General features: G+C 46.2%; 1 protein-coding gene across 1 annotated transcript in view; it reads right to left on the bottom strand.

Annotated features, from left to right (window-relative positions):
• The window catches only part of LOC125442954 (connector enhancer of kinase suppressor of ras 2-like), a 358,128-nt gene that overhangs the window by 264,023 nt on the left and 69,587 nt on the right, over positions 1 to 24,518 (bottom strand). The window contains exons 5-6 of the mRNA XM_048514758.1: positions 15,310 to 15,351; positions 2,804 to 2,923 (exon numbers count right to left, since the gene is read on the bottom strand). Of these exons, the coding sequence (XP_048370715.1) occupies positions 2,804 to 2,923; positions 15,310 to 15,351 (162 nt within the window). The remainder of the gene's footprint in view (positions 1 to 2,803; positions 2,924 to 15,309; positions 15,352 to 24,518) is intronic.

Raw genomic sequence — 24,518 nt, 5'->3', positions numbered from 1 at the left:
CACAAATGCTGGAAAATGTGCAATGGAGTAGTGCAAAAAACAAAAAATGGTTCCTTTTCCATAAAAGAAGCAAAATTTAAACAGCAATTTGAGGTTAAAGCAGAAGAGACTGCACAGGAAAAGGAAGACAGAATTATTCTGCTTAATGCTTATGCATTGGGGTGGGAGAGAGAATTCTATAGTCTTTTTCCTGAAGCAATTTGTGGTTGCATTAGGGATGCTAGCCTCCAGGGGGGACCTGGGAATCCCCTGGAAATACAGCTCATCTTTGAACTACAGAGATCAGCTCCCCTGAAGAAAATGGATGCTTTGGAGGGTGGACTCTTTGGCTTCCCAACTTGGATCTGGCAATGTTACCCTCCCAATCTCCCATCGGTGGCCAAGACCGGGGGGGGGGGGGACCTGGTAACCGTAGGTTGCACTTACTTTCCTCCAATGACTCCGTGCAATCCATCGTTTTGTAATCTATTGGCTCCAAACAGCAAACACAGCTCTCATACACATTCCAATCATGTAAATGGGAGTTTGTACGGGAATGTCAAGTCCCCCGCCCCGTATTGACAGAATGCTGGCTGAAGCCAGCAGAGCATATCGTTTGGAAGAAGAGACGACTTCACTGGCCACCAGGGAAATTTCATATCTCAAAGGATTTGCTTGCAGTAGTGCTTGCCAGCATTTGCTGGAAACAGGAGGAGGGTCAAACAAGACCACTGTGTGTCTGGCGCTCATCATCTCGGCATTTGCAGGATCGGTCTCCAGCAGCAGAGGCGAGCATCCAGAGAATGCAGCAGAGAAGCAAAAGGATGGTGCAAGTAAGGGCAGGGGAAGGTCCAAGGCCACAGTAGCTAGAGGCATGCTATAGCAAAATTAGGAATGAGCAGACCCTAGGCCAGGCGTGGCCAACCTATGGCACTCCAGATGTTCATGGACTACAAGTCCCAATTGGCCATGCTGACAGGGGCTGATGGGAATTGTAGTCCATGAACATCTGGAGCAATATAGGTTGGCCACCCCTGAGTCTAGGCCAATCACTCTCTCTTGGCCTTGACTCTGGCAAATGTTTTATGGGAGACCTCCGAGGAATACCAGGGGCACGACACAAAGGCAAGCAATAGCAAACCACCTCTGAATGTCTTTCGATTTGAAAACCCCACCAGGAGTCGCCATAAGTCAGGTGTGACTTGATGGCAAAAAAAAGGGGAGGGATGCAAGGGAGTGTATTTCAAGACTGCATCAATGACTGATTGCTCAGTCAGGGATCTGCAACCTGTGGCTCTTCAGATGTTCATGGACTACAATTGGCCATGCTGGCAGGGGCTAATGGCAATTGTAGTCCATGAACATCTGGAGAGCTGCAGGTTGCAGACCCCTCAATCCAATAAGGAGCTATTCCAGTCTAAAGTGCAATGAAATAAATGGGATTAACAAGTGTGTGTGTGTGTGTGTGTGTGTGTGTGAGAGAGAGAGAGAGAGAGAGAGAGAGAGAGAGAGAGAGAGAGAGAGAACGAACTTTGGAACAAGGCAGGGTCAAAACTGTCCACATTCTTACTTGGAAACACTAATGAATGCTGGTGTTGCCGTGAGATAGAACAACAGAAATGAGAAGCCTGCTGCTGACGATTTGGCGGGTTACACTAAAAAATGATGAAGGAACTCCAGCATCCTGGCATATTTGCCTCTTGGCTCTCACTGTCACTAAGGATCGCTAAATCACAATTGTGTAATAATACTAGAAGGCACAACTCACTGAATTTTCCATCTCGGACAACTCTTGAAAGCAACGGGTGCCAGGAAGGCGGCATCCGCATGCTCTTTGGGTTCCCAGACTCACTCTTCACTGTGCTCTTCTGCCAGGTACACATACCCCACTCCATCGTTCACTCTGCCCTTCCTTTCACAGGCATTTGCCCAGAGGTGGGATCCAGCAGGTTCTCACAGGTTCCCGAGAGTAGGTTACTAATTATTTGTGTGTGCCAAGAGGGGGTTACTAATTGTTGATTTTGCCACGTGATTTTTGCCTTAGTTACACCCCTCCTCTCAGCAGTAGCGCACAGAACTTGAAGCAGGAGGGGCACCGGCGTGCGTGGCAGCCTGCGCCTGCATGCATTCATTTCCTGCCCAAGGACCAGCGCAGTGGCTGCATCCTTGCCACAGCCCCACCCAGGAATGCCCTGCCCCCGGAATGCCTGGCCATGCCCCCACACCCCGCTCAGCCCCATTGGCACTACGCCACAGTTTGAATCCCACCAACATGGGAACCTGTGACTGAAATTTTTGGATCCCACCACTGATTTTGCCCCAGCATCCTCTGTCTTGTAGGTTCTGAACCTTCCGAAATGTCCTCTGAGTCAGCTCTTCAGATCCCATGCCACACCCTGCATTCTTCCATAAAAGCCGTGCAATGTGTCTGTCCCAGCAGAGCAGAACAACGGCACCTTCCCATGAAGCTGGACAGCGAATGTTCCGTAGCTCAGTCCTCAACCAAGAAGCATATTGGGTGACTGTGGACCGATCACTCCCTCTTAGTCTCACCTACCTTAAAGGGTTTTTATGAAGGTAAAAAAGGGGAGGTTTAATCTTCTCGAGAGGGAGGGTGGGATTAAAAAAACGTAATAGGTTGGCCAATACCTAACTAGATTTTGCACCCACACATGACCCTAAATGGAGCCCCTATTTGCAAGCTGCCAGATCACTAAAAATTCCCTTAGCTTCACAGCCTGTGAATATAGGGGCGAACTTGGGGGGGAATTTGGGTTCAGTATTGCATGTTCTGTCTGTCTGTCCTTGGTGTGCTCTGACTTACCAAACCTTCGCTCGGCATGATGCTGGTAAGATGAACAACTTCGAGGTGAGCTGATTGCGAGACCAGAGAGTCGGATGAGAGAGAGATGATGTGGTCACAGATTCCAGAAAGAGTTTTACACTGCAGGAAGGAAGGGAAAAGAGAAATCACTGCAATCACCTTCACACGAGCGCCAGATTATGAATGTTAAAACATTGCTTATCAATAACGATTTAGTATTATAGATTTTAACTGGCTTGGGGGGGGGGGGGGAAGGCTACATTATGGTTTTCAGGGCCAAATGAAACATTACATGGGAGGATGGATCTTTGAATGTTCAGATTTTATTATGCTATGGAGTAGGTGGGGGGGGGATTTAGATCTGGGTCATAACTGGAAGGAGGGGCATCTTAGCAATTTCTCCCAAACAAAATGGGGTCTCCAGCTGTTCGCCACAGCAAAAGAATAGAATGAGGGGTTCAGCATGAATATCTGACTTTTCTCCACCTGATCTGTAAACAGGGGGTGGGACAGAACAAGTCACTCACAAACTGTACTCAAGAGACCATGTATTCATTATCAATCTCTGTTGAATGAAAATTTCAGTATCACAGATCTCCACTTTTCTGATTAGAAATAAGATTACCAGCTTGTGAGAGAAAGGACAATTAAATTGTATATAAGTTCCTGTGAACCTTAAAGAGATATCAAACAACAAACAGTCACATTGTTTTATTTATTTATTTATTTATTTATTTATTTATTTATTTATTTATTTATTTATTTATTTATATGTCAGTCAGTCAGTTTTATTACGGCCATTAGGCCAGCAAAAAAGAGAAAAGAAGAACAACAAGAAGAAAGAACAATAAACAAAAGAGAAAAATCGAATTTGTACAGAAATCCATGGTATAAGTCTACACACAAAAAATATCATCAGCTTATAGCATTATTGCGGTCAACATCATGTAGTCTGGCTCTTGGTCCTAACATGATTCTTGCTTATTATGTGCCAGCATACAGAATTTAGCTACCTGCTGAGATATAAAAGAAACTCGGTCTTCAAGTAACATTCTCACAAGAACTGAATCGGAATTAGCTATAGTTAAATTTCTGTACTGAATGAACAAAGGATGAATTAAAGCCTCCCTTTCCCTTTTATGGAGTACACAATGCAATAGAATATGTAATACAGAGTCCACTTCCCCTGAGTTACAAACACATAATCTCCTATGCTGTGGGATTTTTTGAAATCTGCCCATTAGATTGGCTGATGAAAAGCGTCAAAACGGGCCCTATTTATTTATATGTATGTTACACATGGCACATTGATCTGTGATATTGAAATTTTATTTGAATCGATATTGACGATCTCTTGGTTTGGGTAGAGTTTGTGTTTTTCCCAACTGAGACAAATATTTGGTGGGAGGAGAAATTTCTGACCCCAAGAATATCTAGAAGCCCATTTTGGTATGGAAAAGATTCACCTATGAAAATATGCACATGTTATAGTAGATAGTGCCCTTAAACAACACAGAACCAACCTGGAATTTAAAAAGAACAAACCTCTAATCACCCCCGCCCCCACTGTGTAAACCCTACTGACGCAAGGCGGTCTTCTACTCACTAACCCTCACTACTGAGATTTTTTAATGCTGTTCAGAGATATTCATAGTTCTGTGTTTGGTTTCAAGGTGGATACTTGAAGGGCACGTTCTGTGGGATGTGGAACTCAGCTGGGTGGAAAGCTGCTTGCTGTAGATCCGTTTTACTGCTAAGGGACGCAAGCCAAAGTAACCCCCACCTGGGTGTCCTGACTCGTGGCCTGCTCCACCCCAAACCTCTTAAGGAGGTTCCACCAAAGAGAGGTAGCTCTCCGACTCCCCCTCACCATCAGATCAGTTCCATGCGCCACCTGCCAGCTTGGCTATGACATAGGACACATGCATTAACACTGTAAATGAAGGGAGACGTGGGTGGGAAACTCTGTGACGACCACGCTGCAAATGGAGGGCAGGGAGGGGGGGTCATGCAAATCCTTATAAAGGCTCCTGGCCCAAGCCCCTCCTGATGACACCACGATGCTGTGTGGCCAGTGGTGGGATCCAAAAATTTTAGTAACAGGTTCCCATGGTGGTGGGATTCAAACAGTGGCGTAGCACCAATGGGACTGGGTGGGGCACAATGGGGGCGGGGCGGGGCATTCCGGGGGCGGGGCATTAATAATTTCTCTGTTACTGTAAATAACTCTTACTGTAAAAAAAAGTTCCTAATTTCCAGCTGGTATCTTTCTGTCCATAATTTAAACTCATTATGGCAAGTCCTATCGTCTACTGCCAACAGAAACAACTACTTCTCCTCTAATTGACTGCCTGTCAAATACTTAATACTTTCAAATACTTAATTTTGTTTCTAGAAATCAAAAGAAGGATACTTTCCTTAAACAAGGAACTTTACCATATTTCTAAAACATGTTTTTAAAACAGCCCAACAGGGAGAATTATCCCGTTTTCTACCTTCGCTAACCAGCCACACATAGGAAACAACAGGACTTTATGATTTTTGGACCTAATGGAATTTCTAACGGAAAAGCAGACCCAATTAGTAACCCCCTTTCGGCACACGCAAATAATTAGTAACCCACTCTCGGGAACTGGTGAGAACCTGCTGGATCCCACCTCTGTGCGTGGCGCCATGATATCATAACCCCATGCCTGCCCACAACAGGCATGGCCACCACCTGCCCTGCCCTACTAAGAGCAGGTGCAGCAAGTGCTCTTCGCCATGCCCTCCTTGGCCGGCAATGGTGGCCAAGTTAAATCACGGCCACTCTGTGACTTAAGAGGACCAGGTTGTCTTTGCCATACAGTTGTGCCACTGCCCGTGTGCTAACTTCCCATGCTGTCATTTTGTCTCAAGTGATACATTTTTAAAAAAACATGACAAAGACACCACAAGTCTCCAAGGTGTTCTCCTCTGAAGACAGCTCCGCCGCTCAGGCCTGGGGGGAGCAGAGCACAGTGCTGTATTTCACTATTATTTACAGCTTCCTGCCTACTGTCTGTTAACTCCCACAGAACGTGCCCTTCAAGCGTCCACCTTGAAACCAAACACAGAACTATGAATATCTCTGAACAGCATCAGAGACAATGATCCCCGGCTGCCTGCCAAATGCTTGAATGTGTTTGTGTTTGACTAGAAATACAGGACTGCCTTGTTCATAAGTCAAGCGTGGCTATTACTCTTCTTGTAATTCATTTTTAAACAAATCCTGCTTTGGACACAATTGGGATCATTATTTTTGTACATCCGGGTGCATAATTTCACACTCAGTTGGCTGCACAGGCAGGACCATCACTTCTACACAATCATGTGCACAACTGCACATTTACAGTTTCTGAACGGGAGTCTCATCTGCCATACCACCCCAACACAAAGTGCACCAGGGTTTATTGCCAAGACAGAAGAAGAAGAAGAAGAAGAAGAAGAAGAAGAAGAAGAAGAAGAAGAAGAAGAAGAAGAAGAAGAAGAAGAAGAAGAAGAAGAAGAAGTAGAAGGAGGAGGAGGAGGAGGAGGAGAAGGAGGAGGAGGAGGAGGAGGAGGAGGAGGTGGTGGTGGTGATTAATTCCAGTTGCTGGGCAGGTGTGACAGAAGAAGAAGAAGAGGAAGAAGAGTTTGGATTTATATCCCCCCTTTCTCTGCTGCAGGAGACTCAAAGGGGCTTGCAATCTCCTTGCCCTTCCCCCCTCACAACAAACACCCTGTGAGGTAGGTGGGGCTGAGAGAGCTCCGAGAAGCTGTGACTAGCCCAAGGTCACCCAGCTGGCATGTGTGGGAGTGTACAGGCTAATCTGAATTCCCCAGATAAGCCTCCACAGCTCAGGCGGCAGAGCGGAGAATCAAACCCAGTTCCTCCAGATCAGATACACGAGCTCTTAACCTCCTATGCCACTGTTGCTCCATAGCAGAAGTACCAGGGTTTATTCTTCCTCCATTCTGATGTCAACAACATTAGCAAGGGGAAAATATTGTCGCCTCTCTGCTGTAGTTCGAAACAGGACAGTCTCAGCAGCCACACGTTCAAGGAATAGGGACCTCCCTTTTTTCTGGGCCCAGATGAATCTGCTGACACGGAATCACTGATGGGTTTACCTTCTAAAGCCATCTAGTTTGATTGACTGTGCCATCCACACAAGAAAGCGATGCATATTTCAATTTTATACAGCCACTTAGCACAAGAGTCACTATTCACTTGACAACTTAAAAATAAATCCCTATGTAATCGCCAAGTAATTTTTTTTTCTTTCTGAGGCTTCACAACACAACCTCCTTAGCCAACTGCCCTTGCCAGATGTTTATCAATTAACCAAAGACACATAAAGCACTACACACAAACAACTAATGGGGGATTGTGTGTTTGCGTGTGTGCACCTTGCTTCCGCAGTGTGCTTCTGCACAGTGTCTTTATCTCCTCTGTGGGGCAAATGCAATTCCATGCTAGGTCTGACAGAAAACCTTAGAATTTTCCTAAGTCAGCTTTGTTTGCAACAAATGTGTTCACTTAACATTGCTTTTCCAGCTTCACTATTGATGAGGGCAATTGGATTTAAGGACTGGTTTACAAACAAAGTTCATCACTTGATGACGAAAACATCCAAGTATACTTGCATATACAGATTGGCCCAGACAGACAGCAGTTTTTGATATTTTGAGTCAGTCCCCCAGTTCACCTGTAAATCTTTGGCTGGTGTGTTGGTTTCAGCCATCAGACCTCTTGAACTATGCTTGCAACTGATTTATGGGTCATGGAAAAGTTTAATATTCTGTGGCAGAAGTGCCACTTGATTGTTACTTGAATGTTTTTACAGTGTTTTTATGCTGTGTCCCATGGCTTTTAGTCATTGTTTAACGCATGGTTTGATTTTATACAGAAATGACCTCAAACATAAATCCAGAGGTGTGGAACATTCATCTGTTCAGTACCATTCTTTCTCACAAGGAAGTCTTAGATTGCATGGTTCTCCATTCCCCATGCTCTCCTCATAGCAATATAGTGAAGGTCAGTTAGGTTGAGAATTAAGAAGAGTGGGAATCTGGACTCGGGCTCCTCAGATCATAGTCTACTGCTTCAACCACACCACCATCTATATCCAACCTTCTCCTAAACCAGGGGTCTGCAACCTGTGGTTCTTCAGATGTTCATGGACTACAATTCCCATCAGATGCTCATGGACTACAATTCCCATCAGATGCTCATGGACTACAATTCCCAATTGGCCATGCTGGCAGGGGCTGATGGGATTTGTAGTCCACGAGCATCTGGAGAGCCACAGGTTGCAGACCCCTGTCCTAAATGATTGAAGTCTATAAAATTATGCATGGGGTAGAAAATGTTGACAGAGAGAAATTTTTCTCTCTTTCTCACAATACTAGAACCAGGGGGCATTCACTGAAAATGCTGGGGGGAAGAATTAGGACTAATAAAAGGAAACACTTCTTCACGCAACGTGTGATTGGTGTTTGGAATATGCTGCCACAGGAGGTGGTGATGGCCACTAACCTGGATAGCTTTAAAAGGGGCTTGGACAGATTTAAGGCAAATGCCTTAACAGACCAGGTGATTGGGAGCAACAGCCGCAGAAGGCCATTGCGTTCACATCCTGCATGTGAGCTCCCGAAGGCACCTGGTGGGCCACTGCGAGTAGAGGAGAGCTGGACTAGATGGACTCTGGTCTGATCCAGCTGGCTTGTTCTTATGTTCTTATGTTCTTAAACTGTATGATTTATGGTCCTTCTCCTGGTTCTTCCAGGCTTCTTGTGTCAACCCATCAACATAAGAAAACCTTTTGCCTGAATGCAGTTTGAGCCAAGTTGGTACCTACCCAACCATCAGGTACATCTCACCACTGGGCATTTTTGTTCTGCTGCCTCCGCTGGGTCAGAGGTGCTGGTGATAACTAGTGGCATCTCATTAGCACACTGATGTATGCATCACTCTACCCCTGCCTAGCAGCGGAACACTAATTTTGACATGGGACCGTCAAAGCGACAAGCCCTCTGGGTGATGTTTAGACAGCCTCTGACTACACAAACATATTCTGAGTTGTACCAAGGTCAGGTTCACAAATCATGTTTGGTCAGGCTTCCAGGCAAACCTCCGTCTCCTGTGCTAGACCCCGATTAAAAGCTGTGCCAATTTAATCTCTGCTTTTAGCACCCATGGCAACTCATCCCCAAACCAACCAAATGCAGAAGGTTGGTTTCTACAGATAGGTCTTCACAGCTGCATTTGTGTATATGCATCGAACACTCCAACTTTTCAACTTGTCAGCACAGCAGGAGGCACCTCTACTCCTGCTGCTGGGGAGATATCAGGCGGGGATAAGCCATCTAGTTCGGGCCAAAGTAAAGAACTGCAAGAAAATCAGCCAAATCAGCAAGAGAGTTTCTTAACAGCAATGAGCAAGAATAGATTGTGGCAAGTTCCCAATTCCTACCAAAAGTTTCTATGCCGGCACATGGAATTCACTGACGTGGGATGCAGTGATGGTCACTAATCTAGAAGATTTTAAAGGGAGACTAGATCTATTCATGGAGGATCCCTCATTATGCACAAGTTTACGAAGGGAGAAAAATAGCAGTTTCTTTGAGCCATTACTGGCCAGTGAAGGAGGAGGAGGAGGAGGAGGAGGAGGAGGAGGAAGAAAGAAGAAAGCGAAGGAGGAGTTTGGATTTATATCCAACCTTTCTCTCCTGTAAGGAGACTCAAGGTAGCTTACAAGCTCCTTTCCCTTCCTCTCCCCACAACAGGCACCTTGTGAGGTAGGTGGGGCTGAGAGAGTTCGGAGAGAACTGTGGCTAGCCCAAGGTCACCCAGCAAGAATGTAGGAGTGTGGAAACACAACTGGTTCACCAGATAAGCCTCTGCCACTCAGGTGGAGGAGTGAGGAGTCAAACCCGGTTCTCCAAATTAGAATTCACCTGCTCTTAACCACTACACCACGCTGGCTCTCAACAGCAGACAGGGAAGGTTGAAGCCCTTTCTCCACATGGGCCATGGCCCCAGGCTAAATCAGGCTCCCAGGCCCATGCAGAGCACAGAAGCTTTAAGAGCTAGTGTGAGCGAAAGTCCTTGGAGTGTCCAAAAAATGTTTGCATTGCATGACTCTGCCCCAGAGGTGTAGCTCCAAGGGAATGGGATGGAGGGTATGCTGCACCGGGCGTGCGCCCCTGTGGAGGTATGGCGAAGGCGTTCCGGGGGCGTTCCGGGGTGGGGGCGTTCTGGGGCAGGATGGGGGTGGAGGACGCACCGGTACACCGGGCGCTTTCCCCCCTTGCCAAACCTCTGCTCTGCCCTCTGTCAAAATTCCACTTCACTCCTACAGTGGAAGCTCCAACTCCAGCTTTTTATATTGGATGTATCATTTCCATGCTTTTGAACCAGGGACTGGATTATTACCTGAACCCCTTGACTGAGAGCTGATTTTGGACACGTAGCTTGAACGTGGGTGAAAGCATCAAACCGATCTCTTTCCTTGGCCTCCCCTCTCGGCCAGAAATGAGAATGAGCCCCAGATACTCCCTGCAACATATCGTCAGCTTTTACAGGGATTTTTCATTTCCCCTTGGAAGAGGGCCAAGAAGTGCATGTTCTTTCAAGGAAGGAGCACCAAGTTGCAGCTCTGCAATGGGCCCTGGCAACTGCTCAACCATGTTGGCCACTGTAGGCAGTCCTGGTTTGCACCTTTATGTGTCAAGCTCAGTGGTTGGCGCATGCGCAGAAGCTGACGGCTTGATGCTTTCACACATGTTGGATCAATTTTAACAATAATTTGCTAAAAACTCTGAAAATCCAGTTGCAAACAATGGAGAGTGCATTGGCCAACATGTGTGAAAACAGCTGTAGTCTGAAGGAGATGGCCCTTGATTTCTGAAACTGACTTGAAGTTTTAAAGATGGGAAATGGAATTCATAAAACAATTCCCTGGGGTCCTGACTCCAGCAATCAATTTGACTGAGAATGCCTATTATAGAGGGAAAGTGCCCAGAGACTGGGCATGTAGAATATCAATGTGATCTTTTTAAAAAAATAATATCACACGTCTATAAGCATTGCACAGTAGCCTCAGAGGAGTCTTGCCTTCCCCAATCCGACACCAATTCCCAAGTGGTGACGCAAGACTGCACATTCATTAATGTGAACCAATTTAAAATTTGGGGTAAGGGACTATTATTATTGTTATTGTGATTTTAACATTTGCAGATGATGCTTGCAGTTGGTGGGCCAAACATGGGGTGAATTCCCACTGGCGATTAATCCTGGGATAGCCATGCTCTGAAATATCCAGGTTTCCTTGCGATCTCCCCACTGCTGAACCACGGAACACAGATCAGTCCTGTTTCTGGTGTTCCCCCCTCCCCTTATCACGGGATTTTCCTGGACCTGCTTGTATATGCACTTTTTGGGGGGGAAAAACACTCCAATGGGAGCTAATAGGAGATGGGGCTACACATTTGAGGGTCCATAACTTTGGCCCCCATGAACCAAACTTCACCAAACCTGGGTGGTATCATCAGGAAAGTCTCCTACTGATACCACACAGGATTTGTGAAGTTTGGTCCAGGGGTCCAACGTTATGGGCTCCCAAAGGGGGTGGCCCCCATTGTGTCCAATTGGAGCTAATAGGAGATGGGGCTACACATTTGAGGGTCCATAACTTTGGCCCCCATGAACCAAACTTCACCAAGCCTGGGTGGTATCCTCAGGAGAGTCTCCTACTGATACCACCCAGATTTTGTGAAGTTTGGTCCAGGGGGTCCAAAGCTATGGACTCCCAAATGGGGTGCCCCCATCCCCCATTGTTTCCAATAGGAGCTCATAGGAGATGGGGGCTACACATTTGAGGGTCCATAACTTTGGACCCCCAGGAACCAAACTTCACCAAACCTGGGTGGCATCATCAGGAGGGTCTCCTAAAAATACTCTGAAATTTTGGTGCTGCTAGCTTAACAATTGCACCCCTGACAGCAGGCACCCTCCCCGCAAGGGGCAGACCTAGACTTCCTCACTAGAAACATGCTGCAGTGAGGATGTTGGAACCTGGGTGAAAAGGGACCAATTCTTTTAAAACTTGGTTGTATCTAGATTAAATTTTCGGTGGGAATTCGGCCATGATTTGAGCAAAGTGGAGTTTAACCATCGCTAGTGCTGAGCAGAGCTGAGTTTTGCAAATGATGGTTTCCTAAACTGGAATTAAAGTGGCTCCAGCCATTGACTCGTAATCGGTTTGTGAAGCATGAGCCATGCTCCAGTGTCTGTGAACTTTGCGTGCCATTAGCTGGGCACTATTGCCCAAGAAGAGAAAACTCCAGCAATACACCATTTTTATGGAGGGGCTGCAGTGGGTTCAGTGAGAAATTGCACACTAAAAAGAAAGAGGACATGTTTTGTGAGGGCTTTTCTAATTAAATGCTCATCCACATTCATTTCAATGCTCCAGTTTCTTTTAGTGGAAGCTTACAAGAAAAGTGAAGCTGCGATACTGCAGCCGTGAAAAGCTCTTTCCCCAGAATCGCTGCATTGAGTTTTAATCTGGAATAAGAGATTTCTTTCAGGATTCTGTTCTATCTTCTATTGGTTTGAGGTTGTACTTTCTAGTGGTTCTGTTTACCAGTGGCTTGATCCGGAAAGATTTATACAAGGCGGTTGGTATTTTGGGGGATTAAAATCTCTGCATGAAGTTTTGGAACTAGCAGGGGGAAAGCGTTCCTAAACTCGGCTCAACACGGGCACCCTTCGGAGGAGCTAAAAGTGAGGCTCAGTTCCAAATCAGGCCCACGCTAGCTCATTTTAAACTCACACCTGTTTGGAGTGCTCAGCTTTGCTGTGCTTCTAAGGCTGTCATTTGTGCCAAAGTAATCCAAGCTAAAAGTCAACGAGGGGAAAAGAATGTCAGGATTTCATGGCTTTACATTTCGCTTTTCATAAGCTCCACTAACCGAAACTGGAGCATTCAAGTCCTCGGCTAAATGAGGAAGAACGGTTCATTTGAGAAGCCCTTGTAATAAAACGCTCGCTCTACAGTACGCAGTTTCCTCGCTGAACTCGCTGAGGACCTTTGCTGACTCCTAGGAAATGTAGTTTCTCAAGCTTTATGGGTCTTTAAATAAGGAGCCAGAAGGTCTTGATGACTAGGCTACGGCTTAATGAAGGCGACTGCTTCTATCCCGATTGTTGCTTTGGCCCCCTTCCGCACACGCAAAATGATGCGTTTTCAAACCACTTTCACAACTGTTTGCAAGTGGATTTTGCCATTCCACACAGCTTCAAAGAGCATTGAAAGCAGTTTGAAAGTGCATTATTCTGCATGTGCGGAATGAGCCTTGGAGTAAATTTCAGCAGGAAATAGGGGAAGGCTGATGCAGTCTGATGGTCCCAGGGCCAACCCAATCACAAACTGAGCCTGAACTGTGGAGGGATTTTGGAACGGCTTAGAATCAGTGTTGGGGTTGTCAGCATTGGGTTGGGAAATAGCTGAAGATTTCAGTGGGTGGAGCCTGAGGAGGGCGGGGTTTGAGAAAGGGAGGGACTTCCCACCTTCCAAAGCGGCCATTTTCTCCAAGTGAACTGAACTGGAGATTAGATGCCACAGCAGGAAATTTCTAGCCACATCCTGGAGACTGGTAGCCCTAATCGGTACGGACTAGGAGGGAAGGTTCTCTTCTCAGTTCACAATCAGAAGTTGTTTACTGCAGGTGGACCATGATCCACAGAAGAAAACCCTGATAATTTTACTATATCACCAGTAAGGTCAGGATGGAATTCTACAAGCTAGAGTGGTGTAGTGGTTAAGAGAAGGTGGATTCTAATCTAGATAACCAGGTTTGATTCCCCACTCCTCCACCTGAGTGACAGAGACTTATCTGGTCAACCTGGTATGTTACCGCACTCCTACATTCCTGATGGGTGACCTTGGTCTATCCCCTCTTGTGTATGTAAATATGTTCGAGATCCAACCCAGCATTGTAATATTTATATATATTTGTGTGGAGAGCCAGCGGGGTGTCGTGGTTAAGAGCATGTGAATTCTAATCTGGAGAACCGGGTTTGATTCCCCACTCCTCCACCTGAGTGGCGGAGGATTATCTGGTCAACCAGAGGTGTTTCCCCACTCCTACATTCCTGCTGGGTGACCTTGGGCTAATCACAGTTCATTCAGAACTCTCTCAGCCCCACCTATTTCCTAAGGTGTCTGTTGTGGGGAGAGGGAGAGAAAGGAGCTTGTAAGCCACCTTGAATCTCCTTACAGGAGAAAAAGGTGTGGTATAAATCCAAACTCTTCTTCTTCTACAACTTATTTAACCTGCTGGTTAATCCAGTTCAGACAGTATGTGAGAACCAATCACTTTAAAAGAAACCCGTTTATCACTGATCTACCTCTTATACCCCAGGTTGTCATTAACTGATGAAAGTTTAGGCATGACTGAAAGCTAAAAATTACTGTTAGCACCATCTATCAGGAAAAATAGTTCCACTGTCAACTATTGATACACAAGGCTATAATAATTAATATGACGCATCGATGCTGTTTTGTTTAATTGTACTATAAATAGCCAAATGGTTAAACAGCTCCTTTGCAGCTACTTGGCACTCGATATTGATTTATAATCAATGCTGTAATTTCGTGAAGAATGCATTTACCATAGAAAGCACAGTCTGTATAATTAATTATGCACTATAGACAGTTTATGGAAAAAACAGCAAATGGTTTTGAAAGAGGGGCTTTGAAAAGAGCATTTCGAAGAGATCTCCTGTGAGCCTACAAAGCTGCCTGACGCCAAGTTGGGATACTGGTCACTGCGCTCAGCATTTTCGGCTCAGTTGGCAGTGACTCCTTGGGGTCTTGGGCAGAGCAAAGTCATTCCCAGAATCTACTACAGGAGACCCACAATTGGACACACAGTTGGAGACCCCCTAGGGCAGTGGTGGCCAACCTATGGCGCTCCAGATGTTCACGGACTGCAATTCCCATCAGCCCCTGCTAGCATGGCCAATTGGGGCTGATGGGAATTGTAGTCCATGAACATCTGGAGCGCCATAGGTTGGCCACCCCTGCCCTTGGGTTTCAACACTGGGCTTCTTGCATGCCAGCCACAAATGCAAGCAAAATATTAGGAACGAGATCCACCAGACCACGGCCCCACAGCCTGGAAAAAACCCCAGAACTAGTTTAATCCGGCCGTTAAAGCCTTCGACAATACATCACACAGTATTGTCTGCAAAGCTGGTTTTTTATTGCCACTCTGGGTGGAACCTCGCCATCTTTCTACTGTCAGCAACAGTGACAAAACCCACTAAACAGCCTTGAGGCCCGGTCTTATTGAGCAATAGGTCCCAATATTCAGTGGGATTGGCTGCCAAGTAAGCGTGCGCAGGGCTGTAGCCAGGATTCCCAAGACAGCAGCATCCGACAAAGAAATAAGGCTGTGCGAAGCATAACCAACAAAAGGCTGCCGTGTCTACTTACCACATGGAGAATTTTATTTTCTGTTTCATACACTGTGCAATCCTGTATCAAAAAGAGGGGGAGAAAGGGGGGAAAAAACAGCATTTAATATTCCCATAAATCTGCTTTGTCTCAGCTATGTTAACAACTATTGGAAAAATAATTTGTTACTCTGGCCGTGGCTGATTCAGTCTGCCTACACAATGACTTACAAGAGTATCATAAAGGTTATTCTGTGCTTTCTAGGAAGGGAGGGGGGACTTTACTTTTACACAGCAACAGTTCATTTAATTTCGCTAGATTCTTTCAGTCTTAACTTCTGCCAGTAAATGAGGTTAATCCCATATGTCGAAGGGGGGACGGGGATCCAACTATGCAGAATGAAAACACGGAAGAGGAAAATTATGTGCATGTCAAGGATTTTACTGTAATGTAAGCAGTAGCTAATGGCTATATTAAAACCTTCATTCAGGACAGCTTCCTTTTATTTACTGTCACGTCTAAAGATTTATGAGAGTAAAGTCCGGGAAGGGTATCACTATGAATGAGAAGATTCCACACACCCTTCCTTCTGAATTTCTCTCTGCTCTGCATTCCCATCCTACTTAATCCAAGTTTTTAAAAGGAGAATTGCCAATATTAATGTCAGCCTTGCAGAATGAACAGTTTCAGGTCTTTTGGATCAGGCTCCTTCCGCACATGCAGAATAATGCACTTTCAAACTGCTGCCAGTGCTCTTTGAAGCTGTGCGGAATAGCAAAATCCACTTGCAAACAGTTGTGAAAGTGGTTTGAAAACGCATTATTTTGCGTGTGGCGGAAGGGGCCTTTGTCTCTGCATTTGCATATCTACATTTTGACAAAGCACTGCAAAAGCAACCTTGGCGTTATGACCGTAGGCAAGAGTAAATATATTGTGTCAGTGTGCAACGAAAAGGATCAGGGAAAATGCACGAAATGTAGAATTGTGACGTTGCCAACCAGTGCTGCATGAATATCATTCAAGGATAACGGCACTAGAGTCAACTAGGCTGTAATTGTGACAGGGGGCAGGGCACATGGGGAGCTCCAGAGCAGTGAGCATGCATGCCCTGGGCCGGCCAGGCGGCTGAGCCACACCCGGCCTGATCGCATGTGATGCACGAGCAAGAGGGGTGGAGCACGCTCCCTATATATTAGGCAGCACGCGGTTGCTCCGGCCTTCTTCGACGCCTGGAGCAAACTGACCCACCCTCCCTCCCTATTTGGGCAGGGGTTTTTTGCTGCTCATTTGTCGCAGACTTGGCGGTTTGGGCAGAGGAGCGCATCCTTGCGTGCCAGACCTCCCCACGGTTGGGGGCCTCCATAAGAGGCTTGGGGTGGGGCGGGTTCATGGCGCATGCCGCATGAGGCCTCCGCAATCGAGCCCGACACCCCAGCAGGAAGGGAGCCCAGGTGGCCCAGTGCCTTCTCTGTCCTCCCCAATATGAGGGAGAAGCTGTTGAGTGTTGCCAGGATAAAAGCAGTGAAAGGACAGGAGGGCGGGGAGAATTTGTATTGAGCACAACTAGCTAGCACAGTTTCCTTGTAAACTAACTGTAGCCTAGTTCACATCTGCAGTATTTTTCAGTGTTTTCATAGCACATAGCACCACTGCCAATCTCACAGCTCAGCATTCAACTCAAGCTCAGGTGGTTTTGTGAGAACTGATGTCTCCAGAGAAGACAATATGTACATAACTGGAAAAATCCAACACAAGGTGATGCTATGCACCCTCCACTCCAGGGATGAGCAGATGTTACCTATTTTATTTCTTTGTGTCCTTGTCTGGGAATGGGGCCCTTTCTGCACAGACCAATTAAACTAGAATAACACTGGCAAAAAACCCGGGGGGGAGGGGGGGACTTTGCAAAGAAATCGTGGAAGCAGGCACTGACAAACCACCTTTGAATGTTTCTTGTCTTCAAAACCTTTTGGGGTCACCTTAAGTCAGTGACAGGAAAAAAAAATACATTTTTGCCAACAGTTTCAATTTTATTGTCGAACGCTTTCACGGCCGGAATCACTGGGGTGCTGTGTGGTTTCCAGGCTGTATGGCCGTGTTCTAGCAGCATTCTCTCCTGACGTTTCACCTGCATTTGTGGCTGGCATTCAGATCCTCTGAAGATGCCAGCCACAGATGCAGGCGAAACGTCAGGAGAGAATGCTGCTAGAACACGGCCATACAGCCCGGAAACCACACAGCACCCCAGTTTCAATTTTTCTCACCTTGGGCTTTGCAGATTCCTTTTTATACCCTCTACATGCTGCAAAGGGTTTTTTTTCATGTACAATCTATAGCCGTGGTGGCGAACCTTTGGCACTCCAGATGTTATGGACTACAATTCCCATCAGCCCCTACCAGCACGGCCAATTGGTCATGCTGGCAGGGGCTGATGGGAATTGTAGTCCATAACATCTGGAGTGCCAAAGGTTCGCCACCACTGACTATAGACTATGTGCAGCATTTATATAGATAGATAGATAGAGAGATAGAGAGAGAGAGAGAGAGAGACAGAGAGACAGAGAGAGAGAGAGAGAGAGAGAGAGAGAGAGATACACAATATACACTATATATAGAAATATAATAGATACACAATATATATGTATCTATTATATAGATATATATATATATTATATCTATATAATAGATACACAGTGCTGATTTACTGACCAACAATACTGAACAGGAAAAATCAGGTGCCAGGACAAAAAGACCACAGGCTTTGGTTCACAAAAGGATAAGAGAAACCAAAACGGGGACTTGAGGATCATGAATGATGAGAAACTTTTTTTTAAAAAAGTCAATTCATTTCAGTCAGCTTTTGAGAATCTCCCATGCATAGAGATGCTCCATTCTCTTTCATGGAGTTTATGAAACGACAGAATCTCCATGTATGAATGGGGTTCATGAGACAGCAGTGCTTGCCAGATTGTGTTCCCTTTGCCACAGTAACATGCATGAGGTTTACACGGTTGCTATCCTTGTCAAAATATTTGCACTGCCTTGTGTGTATATTCGTCTCCCGGTCTCCTCCTCCCCTCTCCCTTCTGATCTTCTATCTCACACACAAAACCATCAGACTAGAGCCATGCAGAGGAAACCCTGTGTCAACTGTATTTGCTTTTGTTTTGTTTGTTCTGTTGCAGACCTCGTTGATCTTCACAAAAACTGATCAAGAAAGCAAAAGGGGGGAAAAATACACATCTGCACCTGGGCCGCCAAACTACATTAAGTTAAGTGGTGCCAAGAAAGGATAAAGTCAACAACAACTTGCCATTTTCAAGGGAAGTGTGTGTGGAATTATCCTTTGAATTTGTGTGCATTAACATAATAATTGGTCAGGAGAGTTCAGGTGCACTAATGCTTTCATTTCAGTCCCAGAGAGATATTTCTGACGGCACCATTCTTGATTTAGCAGGAGTCCAGGAGAAATGGTAAATGTTGCATCCGCACAATTACATCTATTATGTATTCACTTAAAATGCATCTCTGGTTGTGTTTTTCTCTCTTTCATGCTGAGTGAGGGAAATAGGTAGGCACTTACTGACTTCATTTATTTAGCACATTTCTATCCTGCCCAGATCCCCAAGAGCTCAGAGCAGTGCGTATGGATTCCCCCTCCCCTCCAGTTTTACCCTATAAAAGACCTGGAAGGTAAGTCTGGCTGAGAGATGCTGTCTAGCCCAATGCAACTCATGGCTAAAGTGGCATCTGAACCCAGGTCTAACACTCTGTTCACTGCAATACACTTTTAATTCTCCCCCACGCCCCTATTCTTCTACAAGTGTGGCATACTGAAGAAGAAGAAGAAGAAGAAGAAGAAGAAGAAGAAGAAGAAGAAGAAGAAGAAGAAGAAGAAGAAGAAGAAGAAGAAGAAAAGGAGGAGTAGTAGTTTGGATTTATATCCCCCCCTTTCTCTCCTGCAGGAGACTCAAAGGGGCTGACAATCTCCTTGCCCTTCCCCCCTCACAACAAACACCCTGTGAGGTGGGTGGGGCTGAGAGAGCTCCGAGAAGCTGTGACTAGCCCAAGGTCACCTAGCTGGCGTGTGTGGGAGTGTACAGGCTAATCTGAATTCCCCAGATAAGCCTCCACAGTAGGGTTGGAGATTCGGACAGTCCGAATCTGGATTTTTACCGAATCTGCACTGATTCGGACGGATTCGGACGAGCAGGGGCCGAATCTGAGCTGTCCGAATCCTAACAGAGCCGAATCTATGGGATTCGGATCACCAGCCGAATTGCGTTTTTATTTTTTGGTGTTTTTTTCACGTTTCGGCCTGCAGGGGGCGCATTTTTAAACATATCGGCACCAAAATTCCAGGGTATCATCAGGAGACTGTCCTGATGATGCCCTCCAAGTTTGGTGCAGTTTGGTCTAGGGGGGCCAAAGTTATGGACCCCCCAAAGGGGTGTCCCTATCCCCCATTCTTTCCAATGGGAACTAAGGAGATGAGGCTACCCTTTTGAGGGTCCATAACTTTGCCCCCCCTGAACCAAACTGCACCAAACTTGGAGGGCATCATCAGGACAGTCTCCTGATGATACACTGAAATATTGGTACCGATGCATCTACAAATGCACCCCCTGCAGGCACCCCCAGAAATTTGCACAAGATTCTTTGTTCTGCAGTGACTTAGCTGCATTGCTGTCAATAGGGAATTTCTGATAGAGGGCTGTGGAGTGCACATTTTTCATGGTAAACCCACAAAACTTTCAGGGTATCTTCAGGAGAGTCTCTGGATGACACCATCTAGGTTTGGGGAACTTTACTTTAGGGGGCAGTGGGAGATGGGCCCTACCCTTTTGGGGTCCCATAGAATTAAACCCCCTGAAGCAAAATTCCCCAAACCTGCATGGTGTCATCCAGAGACTCTCCTGAAGATACCCTGAAAGTTTTGTGACCATACCTTCAGAAATGTGCACCTCACAGCCCTCTACCAGAAATTCCTCATTGACAGCAATACAGCTAAGTCACTGCAGAACAAAGAATCTTGGGCAAATTTCTGGGGGTGCCTGCAGGGGATTCATTTTGAGATGTATCGGCACCAAATTATCAGGGTATCATCAGGTGACTGTTTTGATGTTGCCCACCAAGTTTGGTGCAGTTTGGTTCAGGTATGGACCCTCAAAAGGGGTGCAACTATCCCCCATTGTTTCCAATGGGAGCTGATAGGGGATGGGGGCTACACCTTTGAAAGTCCATAACTTTGGCTCCCCTGAACCAAACTGCACCAAACTGTGGGGGTATCATCAGGACAGTCTCCTGATGATACCCTGAAAGTTTGGTGTCACTAGCTTTAAAAATGCTGGTTTGCGTGTTTCACTGCTCACTCACTCCAGCAGGCTTCATGTGCAGGAGCGGTGAAACATGAAAACCAGAATTTTTAAAGCTAGTGGCACCAAATTTCAGGGTATCATCAGGAGACTGTCCTGATGATACCCCCACAGTTTGGTGCAGTTTGGTTCAGGGGGGCCAAAGTTATGGACCCTCAAAGGGGGATGCCCTATCCCCCATTGTTTCCAATGGGAGCTAAGGAGATGGCGGCTACCATTTTGAGGGTCCATAACTTTGGCCCCCCTAAACCAAACTGCACCAAGCTTGGGGGTGTCATCAGGACAGTCTCCTGATGATACCCTGATATTTTGGTGCTGATATGTCTAAAAATGTGCCCCTGCAGGCACCCCCAAAAAATTGCCCAATATTCTTTTTTCTGCAGTGACTTCTGCATTGCTGTCAATAGGGAATTTCTGGTGGAGGCCTGTGAGTTGCACATTTATCAAGGTACAGTCACAAAACGTTCAGGGTATCTTCAGGAGAGTCTCTGGATGACACCATCCAGGTTTGAGGAACTTTGCCTATGGGGGCAGTGGGAGATGGACCCTACCCATAACATTGAACCTCTTGAAGCAACGGTCACCAAACCTGGATGGTGTCATGAAGAGACTCTCCTGAAGACACCCTGAAAGTTTTGTGGGTTTACCATGAGAAATGTGCACTCCACAGCCCTCCCACAGAAATTTCCCATTGGCTGCAATGGAGCCAGCCAGCCAGCCACTACAGAGCACAGAATCTGGGGAAATTTCTTTGGGTGACTGTGAGGGGTGCACTTTTAGAGCTACTGTCACCAAAATTTCAGGGTATCATACAAGTACTGTCCCTATGATACTCCCCAAGTTTGGTGAAGTTTGGGTCAGGAGGTACAAAGTTATGGACCTTCAAAAGTGTAGCCCCCATCTCCTGTTAGCTTCCATTAGAAACAATGGGGGATGGGGCACCCCTTTTGAGGGTCAATAACTTTGCCCCCCCTAAACCAAACCGCACCAAACTTGGGGAGAATCATCAGGACAGTCTCCAGATGATATCCTGAAAGTTTAGTGTCGCTAGCTTTAAAATTGCGTCCCTTGCAGGCCAAAACGTGTAAAAACACCCAAAATTCAAAAAAATAATAAAACTGACCCGAATTTTTCGGATTTACCCGAATTTTCGGGCATATCCGAATCGGCTATGATTCGGATTCGGGTATACAAATCATTTTATGCCCCAAAATACCCAAATCCGAATTTTACCGAATTTTTTTAGTATTGACCAACCCTACTCCACAGCTTAGGTGGCAGAGATGGAAATCAAACCCGGTTCCTCCAGATTAGACACACGAGCTCTTAACCTCCTACTCCACTGCTGCTCCTACTGCACGTGCTACCAGAGTTAGACTGAGGAAATCTGGGTTCGAAACCCACCTATGTTATGAAACTAACTGGGTGATCACGGGCAACTCAACCAACCACACAGGGTTACTCTGAACATAGAAAAAGATAGTTCCTTACAATTTGTGCTCAGCACCTTGAAGGAGAGGCAGATCGGGAATATAAGTTCTAGTCAATTTTCTGAAACTTTCATTTCACATCTCTATCCCCCGCCCATCACCAATAATTCCCTACAATGCTCTTTGTGGCCCAGCCAATGTGATGCAGAGCTTTCCATGACAGTCAGATCATGGTGATCATATCCTATCCAGCAGAGGGATGAGTCAGCAAAGAAAGGAATGATCTGACAGCTGGAGAACAGCAAGCAGACCGGTTCGTTCCAGTTGCAAGTGACCTTACAGAGTCACACTAAGACTATCGTCATAGCTATGCAGATACAATAAGATCCGCTCAGAAAACCTGTCTACCTCCTATTGAGACTGACCTGCCTTCCGTGGACCAACTTGTTTTTCTAAATCAGTCTGTGGAGGGCAGGTCAACCCAATGCTTCTCAGAGGGTGGTAGATGGGTCTTCCAAGTGGCCAAGATCATCATATTTGTGTTTGTAGTTATGGAGCTAATTCATCAAAAAAAATTTTTAAAGGAAAACTATATATTGCCAGAATCAGCAGAACCAGCTGAGTACAACTGTGTATTTTTGGAGCTGAAAAGGCACCCAGGATCGGAGCCTGCAGAACAAAAGTCCTGGGGCAACCTTCAGCAAATGGTGGCAGGCAGAATCCCTTCAGCACACAAAATGTTGGGCATAAGCAGAGGTGAGATCCAGCAGGTTCTCACAGGTTCCCGAGAATAGGTTACTAATTATTTGTGTGTGCCGAGAGGGGGTTACTAATGGGTGATTTGGCCACGTGATTTTTGCCTTAGTTACGCCCCTCCTCTCAGCAGTAGCACACAGAACTTGAAGCAGTCTAGCAGGAGGTGCACCGGCGTGTGTGGCAGCCTGCGCCTGCGTGCATTCGTTTCCCGCCCAAGGACTGGTGCAGCGGCTGCGTCCTTGCCACAGCCCCGCCCAGGAATGCCCTGCCCCCGGAATGCCCGGCCACGCCCCGTCATGCCCCGCCCAGCCCCATTGGCGCTATGCCCTTCGGGGATAGGGCGGTATACTAAATTTAATTAATGATGATGATGATGATGATGATGATGATGATGATGATGATGATGATGATGATGATGATAAATACGCCACAGTTTGAATTCCACCACCATGGGAACCTGTTACTAAAATTTTTGGATCCCACCACTGGGCATAAGCCGCATGTGAAACTGAACCAGAGAGCAAAACCACCAGGCGGGAAACAGCCTCTTTCCCCCCTCTGGCACCTTTGCTGTCTGGAAAGCCCACCAGAAACCATCTCTTTTTAAGATGTCCCCCAGACATCTTATCTTGGGTGTGCACAGTGAGAAAAAGCAGTTGCTTCTTTTTAAGACATCTCACAGACGTCTTTTTTTCCCTGCTGTGCGGAATGGACCATGGTTTGCCAGTGCTTGCCTCTGATCTTCTGTCTAAGTACTAACCAGCCTGGCTTCCAAGCTCTAGCAAGGCAAGGCTGAACTGGCCTCTAAAATAAAAAGTAAAAACCAGCTGGATCCCACTCCCAAGGTGACATCTCTTCAGATGTCATGGAGAATGAAGGTCTTGGGGACAGAGGGTGCCAGTCTGAGGTGGGGGAAGATGCTCCCTTAGATGGGACCCTTTCCTTAGCTGGTGATCAGATAGAAAAAGTGCAGAGAAGGGCAACGAGGATGATTGAGGGACTGGAGCACCTTCCCTATGAGGAGAGGCTGCAGCGTTTGGGACTCTTTAGTTTGGAGAGGAGACGTCTGAGGGGGGATATGATTGAAGTCTATAAAATTATGCAAGGGGTAGAAAATGTTGACAGAGAGAATTTTTTCTCTCTTTCTCACAATACTAGAACCAGGGGGTATTCATTGAAAATGCTGGGGGGAAGAATTAGGACTAATAAAAGGAAACGCTTCGTCACGCAACGTGTGATTGGTGTTTAGAATATGCTGCCACAGGAGGTGGTGATGGCCACTAACCTGGATAGCTTTAAAAGGGGCTTGGACAGATTTATGGAGGAGAAGTCGATTTATGGCTACCAATCTTGATCCTCTTTGATCTGAGATTGCAAATGCCTTAACAGTCCAGGTACTCGGGAGCAACAGCCGCAGAAGGCCATTGCTTTCACATCCTGCATGTGAGCTCCCAATGGCACCTGGTGGGCCACTGTGAGTAGCAGAGAGCTGGACTAGATGGACTCTGGTCTGATCCAGCGGGCTTATTCTTATGTTCTTATGTTCTTAAAACTATCTGACTTGGTGCTCGGTTAGAGTAGGTGGAGAAGGGGCCTGATGGATCAAACATAAAGGCAAATTGCCAAAGCTTTTCTCTCCATCTAAAACATTAGCTAACATCAACAAACATGCAGAAAATTATGGACA

The sequence above is a fragment of the Sphaerodactylus townsendi genome, linkage group LG13 (genome assembly GCF_021028975.2).
Source record: "Sphaerodactylus townsendi isolate TG3544 linkage group LG13, MPM_Stown_v2.3, whole genome shotgun sequence".
In the NCBI taxonomy this organism is placed as follows: Eukaryota; Metazoa; Chordata; class Lepidosauria; order Squamata; family Sphaerodactylidae; genus Sphaerodactylus; species Sphaerodactylus townsendi.
The sequence above is the reverse complement of the archived record's forward strand: the minus strand, read 5'-3'. Positions and strand labels throughout refer to the sequence as shown.